This window comes from Lepidochelys kempii, chromosome 3 (assembly GCF_965140265.1).
Source record: "Lepidochelys kempii isolate rLepKem1 chromosome 3, rLepKem1.hap2, whole genome shotgun sequence".
Lineage (NCBI taxonomy): Eukaryota > Metazoa > Chordata > Testudines > Cheloniidae > Lepidochelys > Lepidochelys kempii.
The window spans coordinates 115,548,827-115,576,322 of NC_133258.1; the positions used below are offsets into that span (position 1 = coordinate 115,548,827).

General features: G+C 41.0%; 1 protein-coding gene across 10 annotated transcripts in view; it reads right to left on the reverse strand.

Annotated features, from left to right (window-relative positions):
- The window catches only part of SYNE1 (spectrin repeat containing nuclear envelope protein 1), a 501,442-nt gene that overhangs the window by 397,778 nt on the left and 76,168 nt on the right, over nucleotides 1-27,496 (reverse strand). For 8 of the 10 annotated variants that reach the window (XM_073337695.1, XM_073337685.1, XM_073337688.1 and 5 more), the window contains exons 1-2: nucleotides 26,372-26,731; nucleotides 22,198-22,259 (exon numbers count right to left, since the gene is read on the reverse strand). In XM_073337695.1, coding sequence (XP_073193796.1) covers nucleotides 22,198-22,259; nucleotides 26,372-26,450 — 141 coding nt within the window. In that variant the 5' untranslated portion in view covers nucleotides 26,451-26,731. Of the gene's footprint in view, nucleotides 1-22,197; nucleotides 22,260-26,371; nucleotides 26,732-27,496 lie in introns of those variants that run through there. The other 2 variants (XM_073337686.1, XM_073337684.1) reach the window with 2 other exon arrangements.

Genomic DNA, 27,496 nt, shown 5'->3' on the forward strand with positions numbered 1-27,496 from the left:
ACTACAGGAAACTGTCTCTAAACCTGAAACATACGACTGGGTGAGTAGTATGAAGGGAAGACAAGGTGTGGCAGGAAGTGTTTAGTGTGCTGGGGCTGTTAGAGTCACAGTACTACTTTTACATTGCTGACAGTTGTTTCAGAAGATTGCCATATTCCCTCCCCCCCCACCCTTTCTCCTCAAGGATTGCAGTTCTCCAATACTAAGTTACTCAGAATATCAGTTCCCACTCATGACAAATTACTGTAACACATGCTATTAAATTTTCAGAGACAACAATGATAATATTGAAAATATACTTAAACAGATTTTGTTTCCAGATATTTTGAACGATAAGATGTCATCATTAAACTCTACTTTCTCAACTGCTTTGACACTTCTTATGCCATTTTATGTAACTCTATCAGTTGGATAGTACAATAACAATTTCATGCATTTTCCCTAACCTAGCACATCAAAAAATACTGAATACTGAAATCCTGGACGCATTGAAGTCATTGGCAAAATTCCCATTGACTATACTGAAGCCAGGATTTCACCTCAAGTTTGTAAGCATCCACATGTTTTGTTGCTGCTGATTGTCTATTAGACATACACAAGATGGAAATACCATATAAATAACAAAATTCAGTCTTCACTGTTTGTAAAATCTAGAAAAAAACAAACAAAACAAAAAACCCTGACTTCACAGAAGTCATGAAGGGCAACAATTGTTACAGTGACTAAACACATAAATAAGTGAGAACATAACATCAGGGACTAATATATACTAAACTGTATAGTATATACTAAACTGTATAGGCAAAAGAGGTGCCTACTTTGTTTTATGGTTACATCAGATGTACATCTGAAAAATCACGCTTTCACAACCAACTTGATGTACTGCTCTTGTATAGTTCATACAAAAAATAACTGAAGAACTGGAGATAAAAAAGGAAGCATTTCCCTTCAGGAGCAGTGATGATATAACAAAGCAGGAAAAAGCAAAGCATCCCTGTTGTAGCCTCCAACATTGAAAATACTCTCCCTTTGTTGTTTAATCTAGATTATCTATTTCTTCTATGAAAAAAATACTTTTAGCATTAAGTGAAAAGAACATTCTTCTGTTGAAATGAGTCTTTGTACATTTAAGATTTGTTATGTGGTTATGCTCTTACAACTACAGTAAGAGAACTGCAGGTTTCCTTTAGATTACTGTACAGTTGTGTTGTACAATTTAAAAAAAGATGATCAGAATAACATGTAAAGTTATTTTCATTCTGATATGCTAGTAGTATCAGATTAATGAATAATTTTGTTTAAAGAAAAACCCTCTGCTTACCACACTTACATTTCTACTAATACCCCTGATGCTAGACCAAACTCTTCCTCACTGTGACTCCAGTGAAATCAATGGAGTGTCAAAGTTAAAGTAAAAATGGATTTGTCCCAGGCAATCTTGTATTATATGCTACAAATATAGATACAATTCATTTCCCTCTGTGTTGTTTTTTCCTTTGTAAATTTTGAAGCAACATCATACTACTTTCAAGTATTTGGATTTAGCAGTGAAAATAATGATCCATAAGGGTGGTCATCACATCAATAACAGTGGGTGAAATCATGTCATTTTGCCATTGACTTCAATGAAACCAGGATTTCTCCCAAAAAACTTTACTTCTAAAATGCTATGCTTTCTATGCAAACTAAAGCTGTGAAGACAGATTTCATAGAACTTGGAAAAGGAGGCAAAATATAAAGAGTGCTGGAAAAGATGAGAAGTGGCAAAGAAACAACCAAATTATTGACAGCAAAGATTTTGAGACCAAATGCTGAGAAGTAAGGGAAACCACAACAGTTCCTCTTAAATCAGGAAACTGCAATTCATCTCTTGCTGGTGCTAGCTGGTAAATATAAACCTGTGTATTCTATTGAGCAAAGTTGTCTTCTTTTTTCTCTTTACAATCACTCGCAGTGCTTAGCAGAGCAGAACACATGCATGGAAACATAAATAAAACCAGTACAAAAGGGAAGCAGAAAACACAGATAAGAGATATATGAACACTTAAGAACTAACTTTCGGGCAATGCACTATTACTAGATTGGTACCATTACCTCTTAGATTGGAAATTAGGTAGGTAGCTTGCTTCCTAACCAAAAACGCTTGGTGCAATATACATCATAATGTAAAGTCCTCTACCACCATTAAAATGTTGACCTCTTTTTAAAAGAGAAAAGCATGTAAGGAGGGCCCGTTTAAAAATAAAGTGTACATAGCTAATAACTCAAGACTCTTTCTTACCAAAGATAAGTAAATGACATAGCAACCTTTTTTTCTTCTGTTTTTTTGTATGCTGCTGTGGTCGCACTGCATTAGTTAAAACATTACTGATTTAGCGGAAACAAACTTAAAAATATAAGGCCAAATTCTTTGGCAGCTCTTACTCAGAGTTCTCACTGACTTCCGTCTGTATTCTAGTTATATTGGGACAGAGTGGGGTGACATGAATTGGGATTTTGCCTGAGTAAGATCTAAGTCAGGACTACATGATTTGGCACACTGCATTTAGAAGCATCTATATGTGAAACACGTATAGTCTGTGATATTTAACTGCAAAAAAATTCAACACGCACATCAATCCATCTCCAGCGTGTTTATTATCAATATACAGTGGTCACAAACTCAACATTTCCCACACTTTTATGCCTGTAATACCACAATTATCTCCTGGAGTATTTCATGCCAGTGTGAGAATGGTTAGAAAATGTTGACTTTTTAATGGCAATCACTAACTCCCCTTTTTAAGGTTGCTGTGGACATCAGCCTTATTGTAATTCAGCTCCGTGTACCTATGAAATTCAGTATATCCCAAATAGTATGCACAAACTTCCTGACACTTAGAAGTTTTTAGATATTTATTTATATATTATTGTATATGCACCACTAAATATGATAGCTTAAATAAAATTCCTGTTTTTCATGGAAAAACTTTCCATTCAAACTAACATAGAGTGATTCTTCTGCTATAATAGATAAGTACATGTCCCTTGGCCTCATATGTAATGTCAATTTGAATAATGTGAGCCAGTTAATATGTACTTTTTCCTTGGTAGTCTCCAAGTGACAAAGTCATTACCTTTTGTTAAAAATGTGAATAAAGTTAAAAGCTACTGAATACTATTTATACAAGAGATGGACCAGAACTTAACAAATATTCCATCCAACTACCAGTCTGTACTGTCAAAATGTTAACATGAAATCTGTAGAAACATGTGGTACAAACATATCTGAACTTTAGAAAATATTAGATCTATATCCAGACACTGGCTTTGTGATTGGTCCCTACAGCTACAGTGACTGAATCAATAACATTGATCTTAACATGCCATATGTGCTAGAATTATAGAAAAGTTAGTGTTGATATAATATATATATATACTTTGCTCTTGCTTTTATACAGTACTTTGTTATACTGGAAGCAGTAAGCAAATAACAAAGGCCTTGTCTTCATTAGGAAAAAGGGTGTATTTTTAACACATATTAACTAACATACATTAAAATCCTAGTGTAGCCAAGTCAAGTTGTAAACATAATTTTCCTCAATCAGCTAACATGTATATAAACTACAATTTGCCTTGTCTATACAAGGATTTTCATATATCTTAGTTTGTTAGCTGATGTGTTAAAACACACCCTCTTTTTCTAATGAAGACAAGGCCTTCGGTGTCTGCTTACTTCCTCCAAAATATCAAAGCAATAGCAAAGCACACATATTATATCAACACTAACTTTTCCATAACTCCAGCACATATGGCATGGTTACACTTGTGGTAATAATTATATTAAGAGTGGCTGTGAGGAGGCAAGACATGAGTGGTGAGGCACACTCACCACAAGTAAATTCATGAGCGCTGTGGGAGGCATATGAATTAACTGGGAAGCTTTTTAAAGGTTAGCAAACTGATTTTTTCCCATACTAAGTATTTTATTTAAATATAGATTAGAACTGATCACAAATGTAACTTAATGTGGGAATTTTTTGGATAATCCTATTGCTCTTTGAAACTGGCCTCTCGTTTGTGCTAATATTTAGAAAATTTCTTTGAACAGTGAAAGCAATACAATTTAGAGTATATCAATTAATATACTTAGGATGTAATTATTAAACTCAGAAAAGCAGATTTTTAAACAGCCTACAAACTGTAGTCTCTCCTCTCTCAGAAGTATTAAACTGAGTAACAGAAAACTTTTTGAAAAACCCAGACAAATATCACGGAACAAACAAGACATTTGATAAACTTCTCTGTTTTGTCCTACTGTTTTTTGTTGCATTGCATCTCCTTTTCTGTATTTTTCTATTGTCTCTCTAAACTGTAACTGCTTTGAATCTTTCTTCACACCTATGAGTACACTGCCTAAAAAACAGTTAGTGCTGTACAAATGAAAACAATAGTGTTTTGCAGATCCTCTGTAAAATGATCTGTAGAATGTTGTGAGACTTCCGTTACTAAAATAAGTGGTAGCTGAATTTTCAAATAGCTTCAAAACTGCATGAGCAAATCTGGCACATGCACTCGCTTGCACAAATTGATATCTGGGTGTGCAATTACCTGATTTGTTTGTCCTGATTTGTCTGAACAAGCTGATGTGCATAATTTTAAAGGCTGTTTTGAATATCTGACCTTTATTCCTCAATGCCAATTTAAAGGATTTATCCTGAAGCCTCTAGGTCACATGCCCCCTCTCTAGAGGCATGCTCATAGCTTTTAGTGCCATCTGTGTGAGTAAAGGCTGCAGGATTAAGCCCTAGATTTAATGTGGCAGTTTTCTTCCAAGGATATCTTTAACCAATGGTTTATTATTAAAGGAAACATACCATAATTACTGAAGCAGGAGACTGGGAGTCAAACCTCCTGGGTTTTCTTCTCAACATTAGTTTGTTTGTTTTTTGGCTTATTACGTGACTCCATGCAAGTAACTTAGATTATCCATGCCTCAGTTTCCCCTTTTGAAAAATAAATATAATAGTACCCAATTCTCATGGTTACTTATCTAATAGATGTAAACTATTCAGCTCCTTGTATGAAGCCATTACATACTCTAAGTGCAAAGTATTATTACAATTAAGCTCAGAGTTGACTAGATAAGACCTTGTTATGGTCTCAAAAATTCAGTAACTATTATTATAGATGACAATATCTATTCTTGGTTTTTTTCTATTTCCTTTTCTTTTCTAAATCCATAGAGAGTCTTTTTTTCAATTTACAACCCTGAATATAGAGATACATATATAGGTACAACACAACAATGCAGAGTAGTGTTTCATAAATATATCCTAAAAACCTTCCATTCTTAGCTTTATTTTGGTTTATTATCCCTCGTCTGCTTTTATTTTAGGATGCTCTCCATTCTCCTTTTTATCTAATTATTAAGTGAACCATATTAGTTCAATTGTGTGGGTGTCTGTTTCGGAAAGTAGCCTGTGCTGCCTGACACTTGGTAGCAGAAGTTAGATAATACTGCAGGTATTCCTGGATTTGGGGGAATGAGAAGTTACTTACTGTGTAGAGTAACTAGGGTTGTTTGAGATGTGTTGTCCATATGCACCTCATGAGCCAGAGATGAGAGGTTTTTTGGCCAGCAATACCCCTGGGCACGCATGTGCTCTTTCAGACCTCGTGCTTTGAAGTGAGAGCAAATGGGATGAGGCCCACCAATCGTCATTTGGTTCCTTTTCACTGCAGAATCCCTGGAGGTAAGGATTTTGAGTTAGAGGGGATGGAAGGGCAAGTTGTGGAATCTGCATATGGAAAGAGTTGTCACTTTGGATGGGCTATCACCAGCAGGAGAGTGAATTTGTGTGGGGGGTGGAGGGTGAGAAAACCTGGATTTGTGCTGGAAATGGCCCAACCTGATGATCACTTTAGATAAGCTATTACCAGCAGGACAGTGGGGTGGGAGGAGGTATTGTTTCATATTCTCTGTGTATATATAAAGTCTGCTGCAGTTTCCACGGTATGCATCCGATGAAGTGAGCTGTAGCTCACGAAAGCTCATGCTCAAATAAATTGGTTAGTCTCTAAGGTGCCACAAGTCCTCCTTTTCTTTTTGCGAATACAGACTAACACGGCTGTTACTCTGAAACCTGCATATGGACAATAGATCTTGAAGTACTCCAGTTACTGTACACAGTAAGTAACTTTTCCTTCTCCTTCAAGTGCTTGTCCCTAGGCACATTCCAATGATGGTGACTCCCAAGCAGACATTTTGTTAAGGAGATGGGATCTTGTAGTAGTTAGGTAAACAATGAGTGAAGAAGGGTTTTATCAAATGCAGCATTGGAGCTGGAGGCTTCAGTCAGGGCACAGTGTCATGTAAACGTGTGGATTGAAGCCTAAGTCGCTGCTTTACAAATGTCCAATACTAGTAAGTTTTGCAGTGATGCTGCTGATGCAGTTTGTACTCTAGCAGAGTAACCTCTGATTGTGGACTGTGGATCTACCTTGGACACCTTTTAGAAGGTTGTATTGCAATTGGAAATCCTGTTCAATACTCTCTGGGATAAACTGCAGAGTCTTTCGTTCTTTCTGCAATAGAGACAAACAGTCCTGGTGATGTTCTAAAGGGTTTTGTTCTGTTTAAGCAGCAAGCCAAGACTCTCCTAATGTATGCAACATTGCCTCAGATCTGGCTGCATGGATTTTCGGGATGAATATTGGTAGATGTATTTGTTGATTCAAATGGAATACTGTCACTAGGGAGTATTCCAGTTGGGAGAAATGTAGGGTGTATTCTCATGAACACTTTGAGTGGAACACCGTGTGTGGTGGGGTCAGCCATTAGTGCCTCAATCTCTCCCACTCTTCTGACCCAAGTTATAGCAACTAAAAATGCCATCTTCATTGACAGGCGCAGCAGAGAAGGAGCCCATAGGTTTTGAAGTGTAGTCTCATGAGGGCTGTAAGTAATAGGTTTAAATCCTGTGGGAGTACAGGTTCCTTAAACCCCTTTGAAAACCAAATTACTGCTGGATGGGAGGAGACTGTATGATCCTCCACTGGCAGATGGTGAGCTGAAATCGCTGCCAAGTGCACTTTGAAGGGACTGATGGAAAAGTTCTTCCATTTTAGTTATCAAGTAACTATTTGAGAATCTGTGGAATTAAGAAGTGACAGAATAAGTTTTGGTGGCACCAGGGGAGACCCTCGGCTATTTTGCCAGGAAGTTCTCTCCCACTGCTTGTTAGAACTTTTCTAACCAGAGAGGAGGAAGCCTGCTATACCAATGACATCCATCCAGCTATCATGCTGTGAGATGTAGGGACGTTAGATTCAGGTGTAGAATCTGTCCCTGGTTCTGAAACAGCAGATCTGGGAGTAGAGGTGTGGACCTGAGCTGAGATACTGACTGGTTCAATAGCTCCCTGAACCAGAACTGTCTGAGCCATGCTGGAGCTATGAGGATTAACTTTATCAAGGTCTCCTTGTGTTTGCAGAACAATCAGAGGGGTCAGGGATAAGTATTCATCAGGTCTCCTGACCATGGTATGAGGAACGTGTATTCTATAGACTCTTGACTCATCCCTCTTCTTGAGCAGAAGTTCTGACACTTGGTATTGTGATAAGTGGCAGAGGTTTATCATGAGATCGCCCCAAGCCATGAAGATATCTGTCAGTATCGTGTCTTTGATTTCCAACCCATGGTTTGGAACAAAGCATTTGGCCTATGAAACTGTAGGCTCGCTGAGGAGTTGGCGCTCTCGCTCCTTTAATGTGAATCTGAATTGTTTTGCCTTCGCATTGACCACAGTGATTATGAAGCAGAATGGGATACGGTGCAGTAAAACCATTTCACAGCCTGGGGTGGTACTTGGTATTTCCTATCTGCCTTACAAGAGGTAGGACTGAAACCAGCATCTGCCACAGGGTTCTGGCAGGGTCAATGATGGCCTCGTTGACAGAGAGGACTATCCTTCCTCCTGAAGATGCCCGGAATATGTCTACTAACTTGTGTCTTTTTGTACCTCCTCAAAAGGATTCAGACGGTCTCACCCATCCTTTTTAATGGGTCTTGGGGACCCTTAATAATCAATCTAGTTGTGGGGCCTTGGTTGGTACTATGGCCTCATGAGGGGATGAGGATAGGGTGACCAGTGAGGGAAGTCACTTCCTGATGCCTGCTCTTCCATCTCCTTCTCCTCTGTGTGGCTATACTGGAAGAGGGAGGGGTAGAGAACCACAGGCCTGGGTTCTGCAGGCCCCAGTATCTCTCTCGTAAGAGCTGTCTAGACTATGTAAGATGTGGAGGGTTGTGGCGAGAATCTGGAGAATAAAGACGTCACTGGCATGGATCTTCCTCACCTTCTCTCTCTGAAGATGAAACAGACAACAACGCATATGCCTGATTCATAGGCAGTGCTATGGCCCTCAGTGTGATAGGGACTGACGGTGCCGAATTGATAGATAGAGTTCGTGCTAACTGTAGTACTGAAGGTGACAGCAAGGGGGACTGTGGTTCCATTTCCATCGGGCCACATACCTGAACAATGCTGTGCAGGGAAGTGTAGATAGGTGTGCTGGAGCCAGATTTTTCTCAGGGTGGCATCGCAATCCTTGTAGTGGCAATAGTGTGCTCCCCTGGTTGGCCTGGTTCAGGTGCCAAGGGAGTTGGCATTGGGGCTGTTGAGGTAGACGGTGTCAAGGTTGGTGCTAAACTTTTTCCCAAACTCATGGATTTTGGTGCCAGATGTTTTGTGCCATCAAGTAGGAACCAGCACAAGACTGAGTTTCAGCAGGAACCATTCTAGGCTGCGAAGTCCCAGATGATGTCCAGTGCCAGGGGAGCTTTTCGTCTCAGAGGAAGCCTTGTTCAGCAATCTACCTCTGGGGCTTCTGGCTCCCTGCAGTTTGTCAGAGGACGACTCTGTTATTATGGCCATGGTTCTAGTCAAGGTTCTCAACAGCAAAAAGCCGGCACTTACGTTCTTGGGCTCTGAAGGTCCCTGTACTGGGGTTGGGAGTCATCTAGCAAGCCCAGGTTGGAAGTGGGTCTCATAAATTTAATAATTAGGAAGACCTGAAGGTGGGCCTTCACGTGCTTCCTAACAGAGGAGCTGAAGGACTTACAAATAGCACATTTATTGGGAAAGTGTGATTCTCCCGAACAACAGAGGCACTCTGAGTGTCCATCTGAGGTTAGGATAATTCCTTCACATGAGGGGCAATGTTTGAATCTCGGAGAACCAGACGACGCCATACCAGTGACAAATAAAACTCTAAGACTAAAAGCAACTGAACAACTATAATTACTGGTTAACTACGAACTAAACTGTAAAAGTAATAAGCTATCAACTATAATAGAAAGGCTGGCAGTATCTCAGACAGTCAGGGTTCCATCTCTAAGCCATGAGGAAGTGAGAGGAATTAAATGGCAGCTGACAAGCCTCACTCTTATATGATCCCGCTACGGAGCATGAGGACTGAAAGAGTGCATGCATGCCCTACCGGTACTGCTGGCCAAAAAGACTCTGACTTCTGGCTCATGAAACACATGCGTACCATCAGTGGAATGTGCATAAGGACAAGCACTCAAAGGAAAGCTGACATTTCCTGACTGGTTAAGCCTGTGTCTAGTTTATTGCCTTTTCTAAAGCTTTGAAATTACTATTTTCAATCATCTTCTGCCAATGATAATACTAGCAGAAAAAGATAGGTCTTTTGTTTACTCTGACAGTGACCATCATTATTTCCTCTTCTTTAATCACTCAAGGCTTATCTAAAAATTCAGGACAGACACTGAAATGGAAAACTTTTGAGTAACTGCTGTCCAGAACTGCTGTACTAACTCAGTGTTGGAAATATTTCAATTTAGCTTTGCAGTACTATTGTTCTCCATTTTAAACTCAGGCCTTAGATAAATTCATCCAAATCAGGAACAGACAGCTTTCTCAAATTATTTCAGATATATTTTTACACCTGCTCTTAACAGAGATAAATAACCTAACTCCAAAAGTTTTGAAGTACATTCAAACAATCTGATTTTAAGGCCCAAGCCCCAGTCCTGTGCACTCATGCATCTGCCTAACTTTGTGCTTATGAGTAGTTCCACTGTCTTCATGGGTCTTTTCATGCACAAAGTTAAACAGATAAGTAAGTCTTCACAGGATTGTAGCCTTAAACTTGAAATCATCTCAAGCTTTTCAGTTAGTAACTTTTGACTGGAGATTTTAAATATGCATTGTATACTGAAAGTATTTTCAGCGTATTTTTTAATCTATTTTTTATCTATTGTGACTGTTTCAGTGATATTCATCCTGAGCTAGAATCATATAAGTAAACTAGAGGTAAAGTGATTCCATACCTCATTAACAATCCATGGAGATATCCATTCCCCTTTTTACTTTTATTGATAACTTTGTATAAACTTAAATTCTATAAGTTTAAAGATACATTCATTGACTTATGATTTCATAACTAAAAAGTAAACCTAACCTTACACTGATCAACTGTTGCATTACACAAAGAAAACAAAAAACCTGACATTTCATGGAGAGTTATTAAGGACTCAGATACCACACATATTCAACCCTCACTTACCAAGGTGATAGAGATGTTATAGATTAGACACACTTGATAAAATAAGATTAGACTAAACCACACTAAAATAAGATTAGATTAGACAACAGAGTAGATTACATTTCAGTGGGAGCTTGTGTCCAAAATAACAGTTGCCAACAATTAAAGAAAAATCCTTGGACCAGTCTGCAAATGGTACACCTGACAGACGGAAAGAACAGATTTGATGCTCAACTGGCATGGCAGGAGGTGGGTTGCTGGGTTAGGGGAGCAGAAAGGATTCAGTAAATTAGGGAGGCAGGAAGGGGGATGCAGATCTGCCCAGTTACAGTAGTATTGTAGGAAAAGGTTCACTAAACTACAGGTAAGAGCTGAAGGATCTAATCCTTGCTTTTCTACTGAAGCTTTTAATATTTCCATTCACTTCACACCCTTTACTGACTAAGGCTGCATAACCCAGACTAAGAAAAGGCAACTATTGTTTACCCATTTTACAGACAAGGAAACTGAGAGGTTGCGCAGAGTCACTGCAGGTAGAGCTGGGGACCTATGTCTCATCTACTTTGCTACACACTTTCAGAATAAATAAGTCAAATAGCCTGTATAACCCATGCTAATACTCTTAGTGACTATTTGCCCCTCTCTGGTGGCTAGACCATATGTAGAGGTTTATGAGTCTGGTACTGCCTACATACTAATAGAATGATCCTGTAGTTCAAGGCCTGTGCTCAGATATCCCAGAGTTCAAACTCAGCAGAAGACCCACGAAGGGCCTATATTAACTTAGCGATAATGTCCGCAACCATGAAACTATACTCTATTCTCAGACTCAGGAACTGAACCCCAGAATCCTGATGCCTAACTTTCTAGTGCTGTTTCACAAAGTCGTGTAATCCAGTGGTTATATTCTAGACAATCCTCACAGATGTTAACAGCATATATGTTAGCACTGGTCCGTGTATGATCTCATTTGTGCTCCCATCTACTTTTCTTACTCTAATGTCCTGACCACACAACAAGTGGCAGGACCTGCTGCCTTCATCTGAGGATGAAGGTCCTTCATGCATCACTGTGTATTCCACTGTGGTTCTACAACCCACCAAAGACATTAGTTGTTGGCTCCTTCATGGTGTTGTGAGCATGGGCATATAGCTGGCACAGTTCACTAATTCCTCTGACACTTACAACATCTGCAATGAGATGGAGACCTGACACGTGCCTATCACCAGTGTGCCAGGCTTCATCCTCCATCCAACTTGAGTACCACCTACTCCTTATGTTTAGGCTGCATTTCTCCACACACCTTCTTATTTTTTGTTTCCCACAGTCCCACTATATCCAGAGACCTTCTTGTAAACTGCCACCTGGAATTGCCCAAAATGGTCCTTCACAAGTGCTGGAGAAGGAATCTTGACCACAGGGAAGCTCCCTGTGACCATTTTCCTTGGCCTCACACATGCACCCAGGCACAGTCCCTCTTGACAGCATCTAAATGACTCCCTCAGCACGGAACAGTGGGCACTGCCTGAGTTCTCACTCAGTGTCCCCTCTGGCACACTTTTACTGAATTTTTGGCCTCAATCCCAGTTTGAGTTTTGCCCCATAATTAGTTGATGCCAGGTCCTTTATTTGGTCTCTCTCCTTCACTGACGGAAACATGGTTGTCTGTATGGGAAGGCCCCTTTGGATAAATACACAGAATAAAAAACCGTGACACTTCAGAGAAAGGGACAGGATGAAATAAAAATGTGCTTGTCCTGTCACCCCTGTACTGTTTTTGCCAGTCATAGGATCATCTCTGTCTTTCCCCCTCTCCAATTGAGCTTTTATTCCCCTATTGCCCTACTGTCTCCCACCTCACGCACAGACTCTCATTCACACAATCCTTCAGTTCACTGCTACTCGCACCCTCATCCACCCATTTCCGTCACTCTCCTCTACTCATACCTATTATCCCAAACCCATTCACTCACAGTCAACCCTGCCAACCTAACTTCCAGCTCAAAATCCCACCCCCAACAGCTCCTCGTCTCCCTCCAAGCCAACCAGCTCCTTCACAGAAACCCCTTCACCACAAACCATTCCCTTGGCCTAACACCCCTTCCTACCCAATCGCCAGAGCTCTGAAATCACACACCAGTTCTAAAATGACACTTCTCTTCCCCTCATACAATATCTTCAGAACACCTTCCACTCCACGCTCAAAAAACTCCTCCTCATGCTCTTAGACCTTCCCTGCTACACTCAACCCACCCATCCCAAGAGAAAAATGTCTACCCAGCCTCAGAATCTTCCCCTCCCCTCCAATCTGAAACCCCAGGCACAGAAATACCCACTTACTTACCTCAGAAACTCCATCAATCCCATGTAATGCTGGAGCTCAGAAACTCCCCCTGACTCAAAGCTGGACCTGTAGAAACTGGAGCAGGAAGTATGTGCAGAGAGCCCCCTTACCTCACCTGTGAAGTTCTAAGACAAAGTAGCCATGCTGAGGCTCTGCACCTGCAGCCTATCTGCTACAGAGACTCCAGGTGGAGTTGGAACAGTTCCAGCACTACCAGGTGACCCTCAATAGCAGCCCAATGTACTGCCACCAGTAGAACCTTAAGGGGAGCCCCTAGTGCAAGCAGGTGGTTCTGGACACTACAGTAGAGCAGCCACTCTACAGCTACTACAGTGTCTGACAGCTAGGACATTAGTAGTGGAGCTTAGCACCACCAACCCCTCAGGACTAGCCTCTCCTGAAACATTTATAATGTGTTATGCTTCAAATGATGTGATCCCTATTCAAATAATATTCTCAAAAATTAGAAGTTTTGTCTGAGTAAAGATGAAGGGCACTATCCCCCAGCTTCATTAAACAGTCCAGAGAGAACTGAAAGTTAAAGAGGAAGAACTAGGACACAAAGTACCCTAAGCCTGCAACAGAGAGGCAATGAGCCGCCATGCTCCCCATTCCTGCAAGCCCTTGGACCCACCTCTGCACCTACTCTGCATGACTGAGGCCCTGCCTGTTTTCAAAGGGAGAACGAGAGGTGGATAAGGGAGCAGCCACTCTCCATATATTTCAGAGTGGTAGCCATGTTAGTCTTTATCAGCAAAAATAACGAGGAGTCCTTGTAGCGCCTTAGAGACTAACAATTTATTTGGGCACAAGCTTTCATGGGTTAGAACCCACTTCATCAGATGCATGGAGTGAAAATACAGGAGCAGGTATAAATACATGAAAGGATGGGGGTTACTTTACCAAGTGTGAGGTCAGTCTAACAAGATAAATCAATTAACAGCAGGATACCAAGGGAGGAAAAATAACTTTTGAAGTGGTAAGAGAGTGGCCCATTACAGACAGTTGACAAGAAGGTGTAAGTAACAGTAGGGAGAAATTAGTATTAGGGGAAATTAAGTTTAGGTTTTGTAATGACCCAACCACTCCCAGTCTCTATTCAGGCCTAATCTGATGGTATCCAGTTTGCAAATTAATTCCAGTTCTGCAGCTTCACGTTGGAGTCTGTTTTTGAAGTTTTTTGTTGAAGAATGGCCACTTTTAGGTCTGTTATTGAGAGACCAAAGAGATTAAAGTGTTCTCCTACTGGTTTTTGAATGTTATGATTCCTGATGTCAGATTTGTGTCCATTTATTCTTTTGCCTAGAGACTGTCCAGTTTGGCCAATGTACATGGCAGAGGGGCATTGCTGGCACATGATGGCATATATCACATTGGTAGATGTGCAGGTGAACGAGCCCTTGATTGTGTGGCTGATGTGGTTAGGTCCTATGATGGTGTCCCTTGAATAGATATGTGGACAGAGTTGGCACCGCGGTTTGTTGCAGGGTTTGGTTCCTGGGTTGTTGTTTTTGTTGTGTGGTGTGTGGTTGCTGGTGAGTATTTGCTTCAGGGTGGGGGGCCGTCTGTAAGTGAGGAGTGGCCTGTCTCCCAAGGTCTGTGAGAGTGAGGGATCATCCTTCAGGACAGGTGTAGTCCTTGTTGATGCGCTGGAGAGGTTTTAGTTGTGGCTGTAGGTGACGGCTAGTGGCGTTCTGTTACTTTCTTTGTTGGGCCTGTCCTGTAGTAGGTGACTTCTGGGTATCCTTCTGGCTCTGTTAATCTCTTTCTTCACTTCATCAGGTGGGTATTGCAGTTTTAAGAATGTTTGCTAGAGATTTTGTAGGTGTTTGTCTCTATCTGAGGGATCAGAGCAAATGCGGTTGTATCTTAGAGCTTGGCTGTAGACAATGGATCGTGTGATGTGGTCTGGATGAAAGCTGGAGGCATGTAGGTAAGTATAGTGGTCAGTAGGTTTCCGGTATAGGGTGGTGTTTATGTGACCATTGCTTATTTGCACTGTAGTGTCTAGGAAGTGGACATCTTGTGTGGACTGGTCCAGGCTGAGGTTGATATCTTGGTCTCCTTGGGATTCCATTATGTTTGGTGTGAAAAATGCACTAGGATTAATGCTGCTAAAATCTAACTTCTGCAGTGACTGGTTTGTGATTTCTACAACACAGACACACGGGGACATTCAATACTTACCCTTTTGGAAAACACACCGCCAGTGGAGAGAGAAATGAGTACCCATAGAGCTGCATGGTGAGGCAGGCCCTCTGCATAGAGGTTCTATGATGTCCGCAGGAATGACTCCTGAATTTGTCATCCATCCTATGCAGTTTGGAAACATGCCACAGAGCTGGCAACCCCCTCATGTGGGGAAAGAATTTCTCCAGATATCCATGGTGTCAAAGTCACAGATATTTTAACTCATTTTTCTCCTCCCATTGTTTTTTCCATGGGAGAATGACATGGAGCCCTGATTAAAGACTTCACGTTTTTCTCAAAACATGCATGCATAAATTTGGAATTGTGCTGAATACACACACATAACTTAACTTGTTAAAGCTAATTGTACCCATGGTCCTTCAGAGCTCACATTTATGAACTGAAAGAAACACAGATTTGTCTTTCTTAATTATCTTTCTCTGAAAGCTGTTTGCTCTCTTCTCTTCCACTCTTCAGGGTACAAAGGAACAATAGGCCATATCCTGTGGTCCATACTCAATTTTCATTCAGTCCTTTCTCGGGCAAGTTTTTCACTGAAACAAGAGATCCACAATCCAACGGCTGGAAGTTGAAGTTAGACAAATTCAAACTAGAAATAAGCTATACAGTTTTAACCACTGGAACAATTTACCAAGAGTCGTAGTGTATTCTCCATCACTGACAATTTTTAAATCAAGATTGAATGTTTTTCTAAAAGATCTGCTCTAGGAATTATTTTGGGGGAGTTCTATGGCCTGTGCTACACAGGAAGTCAGACTAGATTATCACAATGGTCCTTTCTGGCTTTGGAATTTATGAAAGGGGCTGAATAAAAACTATGCAAGGAGCTCAAGATTGGGCCCAACATTCAAAACAAAATGTATTTTTTAAAAATGTCTGAACACAATCAGTTTGTGTGCACATTTTCTAGCAAATCTAGGATTCCTCAGAGACAGGGTATGAAAATCTTATATGCCATGCACTTATACTTCATTACTTGGGTGGGTGTCATAAGAAAACAGGGGCAGAAGGGTAAAAAAAGTATATGACTAAAGAGTGGAATCTAGGTCCTTTGAGAATTTTCCTAGTTCACTCAGCTTCATGGCAATCACTAGGCGTTTACTGACTGACCAATTTTCCCCTAGTCTGAGAGTAACTGCTTTGCTCTGAATATGTATCCATCACGAGATACAGAACAAGTTCTTTACTATAGTAGAAGAAAGGAGCAGCAAAGGAGAAATCTGATAAAAAGAGATTATCCTCACTAAAAACTAAAAATCTTCCCAAGGCCCTCACTCAATTACAGATTTTAATTCTTCTCCAAAAGATGGTATAATAACCATTAAAACAGAGGTCATGGAAAATCCTAAAATCTAAATTCCACCCTGGAAACATTCATGTCCCAGTAAAGTAAATGGAACACATGCTTGGTAGGGTAAGGATGGTCTCTTTACTATGCTTATACAATGCCTGACACAGCAGGACCATGGTGTAATAACAATAATAATTATAAATAATAACAATAGCAACAATATCAATAGCAATAATAAAATGCATATAAAGGATACAATCTGGCCCCAAGTGATGGCACATTGCATCTCTATGCATCATGCAGCAAAGGAGAACCAAACTAATCAGCTGGTACCAAAGGATTATAGCAATAGGATGATAAAATAAAGAAATAATATCTTAGGTTTATATAAGGCTTTTCATCTGACTCTTTGGTGGGGAAGAAATGCAAAAGGGCAAACCTAGGGACTTGCCATCCTCTGTAACATTTTTCACCCCTCTCACATTTGAAGAGCAAACATTAACTTTCACATATTTTCCCCCTGCACTACGGCCCATGTCCAAGAAGTGAGAGGGGAGGATCAGTCTGGTGTCATACAGTCGATGAGCATTTTACACAGAAACCACCTCTCCACTGTAATTCAGACACCTGTGTGGTGAACAAGGGTGTCACCTATGTGGGGGCAGACGGGAGAGGTATTTGTGTAGCATTGTTTGCTACACAAGATGGAGAAGAGGGGAAATTTTGGTGAGGAACACAACACAAAGCCCTATTTTTACCAAATGTGCATGAAGAGCAGATAGGACACTAGTTATAAATGCTTCTTCCAAAAAAAACCCATCATCCTAAACGTAATGGAACTTTAGGATAGATGCAGAGAAAACAGGAAGGAATATTTACAATGAAGTCCTAACAATAATTTATTTCACAAGTTAGTGTTAATTTTGAAATCTGCAAAACAAGGGCTGAACTCAAAGCGTTTCCTCTGGATTGGTAACTGAGCCAGAATTTGGCCCACAAAAAAAAATCAGTGTAGGATAAGTAATTAAAATAACTAACTTTAAAAAATAAATTAAAAATGTCAGGTAGGGAATTATGTATCAATGTTTAATCATTGTTTAATGCTTCTCGGTCATTCTCATGCTATGAGTACAACACTTGCAGAGCCTGATTCTCTTCTCAGACCTGTTTTACACAGGTGTAACTTCACAGATTCTAAGGCCAGAAGGGACCACTGTGATCATCTCATCTGACCTCCTGCATAAAATAGGACTTCTCTGAATTAATTCCTTTTTGAATTAGAGCACATGTTTTAGAAAAACATCCAATCTTGATTTAAAAATTACTAGTGATGGAGAATCTACCACAACTCTTGGTTAATTACCCTCACTGTTCCTCACTAGCTCCATGAATTTGAAGAAGTAGGTTTTTTACCAACAAAAGCTTATGCCCAAATAAATCTGTTAGTCTTTAAGGTGCCACCAGACTCTTTGCTGTTTTTATTAAAAAGGAACTAGCCCTAAGCAACTTTTCTGAATCAGCAGAGCTATCCATTTCTTATAACCCAGGATAAAAGGCAGAAATCAGTTATGGTGAAAGTTTGAAGTATACATCCAAAAAAAGGCAGAAGATATCAACCTAATGTATCATGAAAATGCTATGCAGGCATTTATTGAGAGCAATAAGAAGCAAACCAATTAAATGTACAGTAACACTACAGGACTAGTCACTGAACATAGCAAAGATAAATTATACACCCCTGAACCAGCCTGGCCCCAAGCGGCATTCACTCCAAGAGCAATCAGGAAGTGATACCACTTCCATGTTTTAAAATTATGGTGTATGCTCCCAAGGATGCTCCCAAGTGGAGCAGAAGCAGCACATTACATACTTGGCCTGGCCATACCCTCTTTCTGGCAATGTTTTTTGGTGTTTTTCCTATACATGAATTTTGCATCAATTTCAGTCTTTTGTAAGGTTTTGGGGAGGGAGGAGTTGTCTAAAATCCTTCTCTCCATCCCTCTCTCTCTGTTGTCACCTTCTTCTCCCCTCTTCCTACTGCCCAATGAAATAAGAAATTTGGGGTGTTGTCTGTCCCTTTTTTACTGCCACCATATAATTTGGGGGGTTGAAAACTTCTCTCTCTCCTATTCTCCTTGGCTTTGCCTGCCATTCCATGAGAATCCAAAGGTTTCAGCTGCTGCAGTACCTCAGCAGAGAAATAAAATAAAGGGGAGACTAAAGTTGAAGTCCTCTAAGCCCAATGCAGCCCTGAAGCACAGCTAACAATATAGATGAGGGCAGTTTATTTTTCTGAAAAACAGGGACATGTCTCTCTTCATTCATCGTACAGGAGTGTTTTAGTGAACCCTGCCTGCACCTATTGAGGCGCTGGGGATGGGCAGGTTTGGCCCCACCCATATCTAAAGGACCCTCCCCTCAGCCAAAAGGGATGAGCCACTGGACCTAGGCATAAACTCTGCCTGCAGCTGAGGAGGCAGAATGAAACTAGGGTATTTTTTAGTGGAAGGGATGCTGCTCTCCAATTTACAGGCAAGCTGAAGACCTATTGTTACAGAACTATGGACCTTACTATGATCAAGAACATACAACCAGGCTTCTGGACACACCTGCCTGGGGACTGGTAATAGAAAACAAAGCCTTCTATCTTTGGATCCCAAGTTTGATTCTGAGCCATGCTGATAGTGTCAGAAAGTCATTACCATGTAATGGCTGTTTGGTGAGCAATGTGGAATAGGTTGAAAATATCAGTCCAGTTCTTAGTGACCATATCATAATAGGCATCTTGTTGCAGGTCTCATAGACTTATAGACTTTAAGGCCAGAAGGGACCATCATGATCATCTAGTCTGACCTCCTGCACACTGCCGGCCAAAAACATTGCCCAACCACTCCTGTAATCGACCCACAACCTTTGGCTAAGTTTCTGAAGTCCTCAAATCAAATTACAGAGGATCCACCATTTAATCTAGCGTAAACCTGAAAGTGACCCATGCCACATGCTGCAGAGAAAGGTGAAAAACCCCAGGGACTCTGGCAGTCTGAGCTGGGGGAAAAATTCCTTCCTGACCCCAAATATGGCAATCACTTAGACCCTGAGTATGTTGGAAAACCCCACCAGCCAGACACCTGGGAAAGAATTCTCTGCAGTAACTCAGAGCTCTACCCGTCTAGTGTCCCATCTCCAGCAGCTGGGGATATTTTCTGTAGCAGTCACAGAGGGTCCACATGCCATTGTAGGCAGTCTCAATATACCATCCCCTCCATAAACTTATCAAGCTCAATCTTGAAGCTACTTAGGTTTTTTGCCCCCACTGCTACCCTTAGAAGGCTGTTCCAGAACTTCACTCCTCCAATGGTTAGAAACCTACATATAATTTCAAGCCTAAACTTGTTAATGACCAGTTTATATCCATTTGTTCTTGTGGCAACATTGGCGCTTAATTTAAATAATGCCTCTCCTTCCCTGGTGTTTACCCCTTTTGATGTATTTAAAGGAAGCAGTCATATATCCCCTCAGCCTTCATTTGATTGGGCAAAACAAAGCAAGCTCTTTGAGTCTCCTCTCAAAAGGTCGCAGCAGAGGTCACAAAATGAATTGGTATGGAGGCTGAACTACTATTTCATCCTAAGGCAAGAGCTGTTCTTTCTGGGACAGGACATCAGACTGTAGGGCTGAAAGTACAACACCTTTAACTGGTACTAAATTCACTTTAAACAGAAAAATAGATTTCTGCATACAGTACTTGTTGAATGCAGATGATCACAAAAGTTAGCTTTACTCATAACAAGATCTTTATCATATTTTCATTGTCCAGCACTTTAAAGCTCAGCATTTACAGTTTGAATAGAGCATACAAATCTCTGTAAAAATATTTCTGTCCTAGAAATCATCTGGGACTTGCTATAAAATGTTTCTAATCAGTTATTAAATGTATTCACTTGATGCCAGAATACCTAAAATGATGTGTGATTTCTTAGAAGATAGGAAATAAAAAGATTTTATTTCACAGCGTGTTGTTGTTTCTATTTTCTTGATAAACCGCAAATCAAAATCATTTTCACCTATGAATAGCAATCAATGTTTATTTTAAATTTAAGTACTTATTATAGGTCCATTATCAAGAAAGTTTCCTGACCTGTCAAGGTTCCTTCCCCACTCTGAACTTTAGGGTACAGATGTGGGGACCTGCATGAAAAACCCCCTACGCATATTTTTACCAGCTTAGGTTAAAACTTCCCCAAGATACAAACTATTTTATCTTTTGTCCCTGGACTTTATTGCTGCCACCACCAAGCGTCTAAGAAATATGACAGGGAAAGAGCCCAACTGGAAATGTCTTTCCCCCCAAAATTCCCCCAAGCCCTACACCCCCTTTCCTGGGGAAGGCTTGATAAAAAATCCTCATCAATTTGCAGAGGTGAACACAGACCCAAACCCTTGGATCTTAAGAACAATGAAAAAGCAATCAGCTTCTTAAAAGAAGAATTTTAATTAAAGAAAAAGTAAAAGCACTTGCCAGCCGCGGATTTTTCTTTGCTGTGTAGATGTACCCTATGAGGCTGAACACCTAAGGGGCAGCTGGGTCAAGCTTTATCCTACTATACTTTGAGTGACAGAACCAACACAGCTCAGTTTGCACAATGTCCTGCTTTGTACAAGGCAGTCACACAGTATTTCCTCCTGACTGTAGTAGCAGCCGCTGTGCTACCCGTTTTTCCGAGGCAAGGGGATTTGGCCAGTGAAGCTGAGCAGCTGTGATCCTACTGGCCATGCCACAGCTCCCAAAACCATTGTCATCTTATGTCATAAATATAAAGGGAAGGGTAAACACCTTTAAAATCCCTCCTGACCAGAGGAAAAACCCTTTCACCTGTAAAGGGTTAAGAAGCTAGGATAACCTCGCTGGCACCTGACCAAAATGACCAATGAGGAGACAAGATACTTTCAAAAGCTGGGAGGAGGGAGAAACAAAGCCTCTCTCTCTGTCTGTGTGATGTTTTTGCCGGGGACAGAACAGGAATGGAGTCTTAGAACTTAGTAAGTAATCTAGCTAGATATGCGTTAGATTCTGATTTCTTTAAATGGCTGAGAAAATAAGCTGTGCTGAATGGAATGGATATTCCTGTTTTTGTGTCTTTTTGGAACTTAAGGTTTTGCGTAGAGGGATTCTCTATGTTTTGAATCTAATTACCCTGTCAGGTATTTACCATCCTGATTTTACAAAGGTGATTCTTTTTAATATTTCTTCTATTAAAATTCTTCTTTTAATAGTCTGAATGCTTTTTTCATTGTTCTTAAGATCCAAGGGTTTGGGTCTGTGGTCACATATGCAAATTGGTGAGGATTTTTATCAAACCTTCCCCAGGAAGGGGGGCTAACTTTGGGAGGATTTTGGGGGGGGGAAAGACGTTTCCAAACGGACTCTTTCCTAATAATATACCGGTTAGACGTTTGGTGGTGGCAGCGAAAGTCCAAGGGCAAAAGGTAAAATAGTTTGTACCTTGGGGAAGTTTTAACCTAAGCTGGTAAAAGTAAGCTTAGGAGGTTTTCATGCAGGTCCCCACATCTGTACCCTAGCGTTCAGAGTGGGGAAGGAACCTTGACATCTTGAAACAGATTAAATCTCTAAACATACAGATAATATGGATCCCCTTTTGAGGGGTCTCCGCAACCTACTTCTATCCTGATCAGCAGAACTGCAGAGGTTCCATTGCCTTACACCCTTCAGTGCCTAGTTATCTGCAGAGGAGCAGGATTTGAGTTAAAAAAAGGATCATTACAACATGTTTATTACCTTGGCCAGATGAGTGTTGATCCATTTTGTGAAAGTCCTCTTTTGCACTGCCTCTTGCTCATCTGAAAAAAAAATGGAACCAATGTGATTAGACATTGCTAAAGCTCACTGGGGAGTTACATGATGGGGGGAACAATGTTCATTACATATCATGCAACAGCTCCACAAATGTCACTTTTTCTTGTAAATCCTGTTAATTTTGCCTGTAATTCCTCTGTAACAAAAAATTGTATATTCTCCCAGTAATGTCCCGACAGTTGTTTATTAGCAGTGCTTCACAGCAATGTTTAAGTATCATACTTTCTTTGTGTTTTGGGAGAGAGTACAAATCAAAGTGCTTAAGTTAGACTCCTAAAACCGTGTTTAGGCACTGAAAAAAGTGGCCTGATTTTTCAAGGTGCTGAACACTCACAACCTCCACTGTATTTTGCATCTCTGAAAATCAGACCACTTATTTAAATGAACAACTATGGATTTCGAAGCCTAACTTTTTGGGACACTGCCAATATCTGACCAGCTGACAATGCACCCTAGCAAGCAGGAGCTGCTGGCATATCCAGTTTCTACAGCACTCTTGCTCTTTGCACTGGCTTAAGGAGCATGTCTGACATTACAATGAGCTCTGCCAATTCTCAACTGGTCCCTTGCAGGTTGCTGCCAGCTGATACAGGTGAAAACAGTTTCTGAACTAACTGTTGTAACCTATGCTGGGGTTACAGCTGTAAAAAGGAGAGAATCAGAGAACCATAACTGGCTCCCTGAAGGTCCACCCCTTCTCTTTGGTGAGTGAATTTTGGCACAGGAAAGAATTTTATACCACTGGGATCAAATGCATAAAGTTAATAGGGTTTTTTTTAAAGAACTACCTGTTTCACCAATAATATGATTTTTTCATCACCACTGAATAGTTTTGAACATTGCTCTTACCCTACACTACAGAAAATTCAATGCTAGCTGAAGTTCTTTCTTTCTTTCTACAAGGATGCACTACGGTTCACCAGATGACACAGGTCTAAAGCCCAGAAACCTGGATTCTATTCCTGCCTCTGCTACTGACTTGTGGTGTGACCTTGAAAAAGTCATGTGAGCTCTCTTGTTCTGTAAAAATGGTAGGAAATAATGTTTAATCACCTTTCTAATGTGTTTTGAGATTTAGAGATGAAAAGCGTTAAATAACATTATTCATAAAATGCCGCCTCATTTCTATTTTCATTGTGGTCATACTACCAAGTACTCTGATAATACTACTACTATGCCCACCGTCCCAGCACCACTGCCTTTCTAACTCTGGAATGTGTTACAGCAACGTTATAAAGGAAAAACGTATAACTTTACATACAACGTTGATCCACATATTTTATCAGGACAATAATGCTCAGCAGACTATGAGTTTTCAAACGATACATCACGAGGAATACTTTGTACAAAATTTAGCATAATCTTGTCAAAGTGGTGAGTAATAGTATAGACTGTCACAGTATGAAGGGTTTTTTTTTACAAATAGCAGGACAGATATTTTAAATGGTTAGCACAGGTGTGGGCAAACTACGGCCCGTGGGCTGGATCTGACCCCTCAGGGCTTTGGATCCGGCCCGCGGGATTGCCACCCCCGGGCCTGGCAGGCCCCACGCCGCTCCAGGAACTGGCAGGCACCACGTCCCTGAGGCCCCTGGGGGTGGGTGGGCAGAGAGCTCGCGTGCAGCTCTCACCTGTGGGTACCTTCCCAGAAGCTTCCATTGGCTGCGGTTCCCCATTCCCAGCCAATGGGAACTTCGGAAGAGGTACCCACAGGCGAGGGCAGCACATGCAGCTCTCTGTCCCGTCCACCCCCCCCTAGGGGCCGCAGGGATGTGGTGCCGGCCGCTTCCCGGAGCGGTGCAGGGCCGGGGCCAGGGCGGGCAGACAGGGAGCCTGCCTGGCCCCGGTGCGCACCGCTGCCACCCCGGAGCCGCTCTGGGTAAGCGGTGCCAGGCTGGAGCCCAAACCCCTGCCTGCACCCCAACCCCCTGCCGTACCCCACACCCCTCCTGCACCCCAACTCCCTGCCCTGAGCCCTGTGCAGCACCCTGAACCCCTCCTGCACCCCAACCGCCTGCCCTGAGCCCCCCCGCACTCTGTACCCCTCCCTGCACCACTGCCCTGAGCCCCCCCACACTCTGCACCACTGCCCTGAGCCCCCCCACACTCTGCACCCCCTCCTGCACCCCAACCACTTTCCCTGAGCCCCCTTGTACACTCCGTGCCCCTCCTCTGCCCCAACTGCTTGCCCAGAGTCCCTTCCTGCACACCGCACCCCCTACCGCACTCCCTCCCGCACTCCAACCCCCTGCCCCAGCCCTAGATTCATGGCCCTGCAAGTAATTTCCCCACCCAGATGTGGCTCTCAGGCCAAAAAGTTTGCCCCCCCCCCCCGGTTTAGCATATACACAAGGAAGGACAGTAAAAGAGGGGGAAATACATTGATAAAATGGCATTACATATACTAGTGAGATGTGTTCACCATGAATAAAAATGGTGAACTTTTTATAATTATAGTATTTATCCTCTACTGTACATTATTGGAGCTATGAACTGAACTGGGGAAATAATTTGAAACTTGCAAATTACTTTTGCACTCTTAATTTTGTTAATCTTTTTTATGGTTGGTGAGTCTGACCCAGTTTTCCCTTGTTAAGTTCACTCAGCTTTTAGAGATTCTATTGGTTCCACTAGTATTTCCCTTTATATAGGTATAAGGAATATCATTCAAACTGACAGGGGACCTCTCAAAATTGAATGCATTTTTAAAGAGCAACAACTGCACCTGCCAAGACACAGAGTTGCAGTTATGAAATTATATATAATTTGTAAATCTGTATAATTTAGAAAAAGGAATATTGACGTGCAATAGTAAAATTGTTACGACAAAATATTTCAAATCTAACTGACTATAACGAATATAAAATGATCGTAGATGAAAACAAAATAAATCATTTGCAGTTACGTGTGCAACAAGACTATATTCAGGAGTGTTTATTTTGGTAACCAATGTAAACAGGGTATTTCATGTGTGATGTGCAGTAAGTCATAAAGGCCAAACTCGGAACCGATGAGCATTTGCTCATGTAAGTAACCTCATTAATTTTAGTGGAACTACTTACAGAGAAAAGTACACTTCAACCTGAATAGGAATTTGGGACTGAGACACAGAGGTTACGTCTACACAGGGATAAAAACCCCATGACTGGCCCAGGTCAGCTTACTCAGAATCATGGGTCTTGACCTGTGGGACGGAAAAATCGCTATGTAGATGTGCAGGCTCAGGCTGGAGCCTGAGCTCTGGGAGGCTGGAGGATCCCAGAGCTCGGACTCCAGCCCAACCATCAGCACAGAGATTTCTAGCTGCACAGCCCGAGTCCAGCAAGCCCAAGCCAGCTGTGGCCATGCCAAGGGTCTTTTAGTCCTGGGTACATGTACCCAGGGAGCAAAATTAATCCCTGATTGTTATTTCATTCACATCCATGTTTATTAGGAGTAAATCAATTTAAATCAATAGTGTATCAGACCAGATATGAGAATTGGGCAATTAGAATTCAACTTTCAGATCAAAGAAATAAAACAAAAGGGAAAAATAATCAATTCTGGCCTGCTCCCTCCTAGGCAGAACACCCACAGAGTTTATTGACTGCCCTTCTGACAACATACTGAAAATCAGGTGAAACACCTGCTCTGAACTCCTAGCTACTAGCAGCTGACCTATGGTAGGCATAACCAGTTTAGATCAGCAGATAAGAGAAATATTCTTTAATGTGACCCATCCCAAAGCAAAATCTGTTGACTCATATACCTTACCATCTCTAAAATAATTATTTTCAATAGTTTCCTACTTTTTAGTACTTATTCTTTAAAAGTGTAAAATAAATAGACTGAATTACACCATTTAGAGATCCAAGACACAAGTAAAATAGAAAAGTGGTTTGATTTTTACAAATACCATGGGAATTTAGCATGTACTTTTTACGATTTCCATAGAGAGGAGAGCAGTTCTTTCCATTTGTTAAGATAATCTGAATTCTCCTTAGATCTCACATTTCTCCAAGAACACAAGACACAAACATTTTACAATTTTTACACACTGTATGCCATTGCTCCCCCACTTGCAAGCGTTGTCAGTGCTTCAAATTGCACCACTTACCCAGTTGGTATTGAAAGAATCCGGTCACCAAATTTAACGACGTAACCTTTTTGCCACTAGCATCTTTGTAACGAGCCATTGCTGCTGTTGCTGCTGCTGCCTACTTTTGCATCTTATATAGTAAGCCTCTGTTATTTAGACTTGAGCTAAGAGGTAATTTTTCAGCAAAGATCACATTATTTCCTTCACCAAAAATGCATGCTTCTTGCATAAATCCCTCCACCGTTTCCCATTTAAAGTGGGATCACATTAATGCAGGTTTTTTATAGCATCTTTCACGTATTTTTTCATATTACCCGACAAAGCCAGCTTTCTTCTGAGTAACAACCCTGCTGGTCTCACTGCCATCATTCCTCCTAACTGTTTTCCTGAGGAAAGATTCTATTTTGTAAGCCCCAGCCAATCAGATAGTGGAAATCTGTGATGTCAAGAGCCTGAATAATTTATCCAGGAATTGGGACAACCCAAGTGGTAATGCTGAGAACCTAAAGCAGCAAGCTGTGTGGCTGTAAAAAGCAATTCAAATTTCTCACCAGAACTTTGATAGTAATGTAACGTACAGTAAGCATAAAAACACTGAATAAAATATTCTGTTACTGCTTGACATGAAAATATGTATGTGGCTTTTAAAAACAACCACTTGGATTCATCTTATCACACTGTATGTTTAGACATGGATGTTCTTCAGCTTGTATCTGAAGTACTGAACTGGATGAGATAATGAGTAATGAACCTGAAAAGACATATATGCCAGTTAGCTTTTAATAATGTATTAGAACTATTTTATAGTGAATATGAAATATATCTAGTGATGCACAGAATTTTGTAGTGTATTTGAGGAAGCATTCTACATGCTGAAAAATGTGAAAATATGCAGTATTTCCTAGTCCATACAGCAAAGAATCTGAGGTGTGTAGGTTTGAAATAGACTTTGTTTTGCTGTACTAAAATAAATATAGTTATGACCAATAAGATCTGGAGAACATGTAAATGTGATGCACATTCTGTTTATTCTAGCAATAGAATAGCATATAATTTTGAAGAGGGAAAAATTTGTCCACTTTGTGTGTGCTGTCTTATGTAATGTATCTTACTTGTACAGCTTTTTAAATTCACTTTAATAAA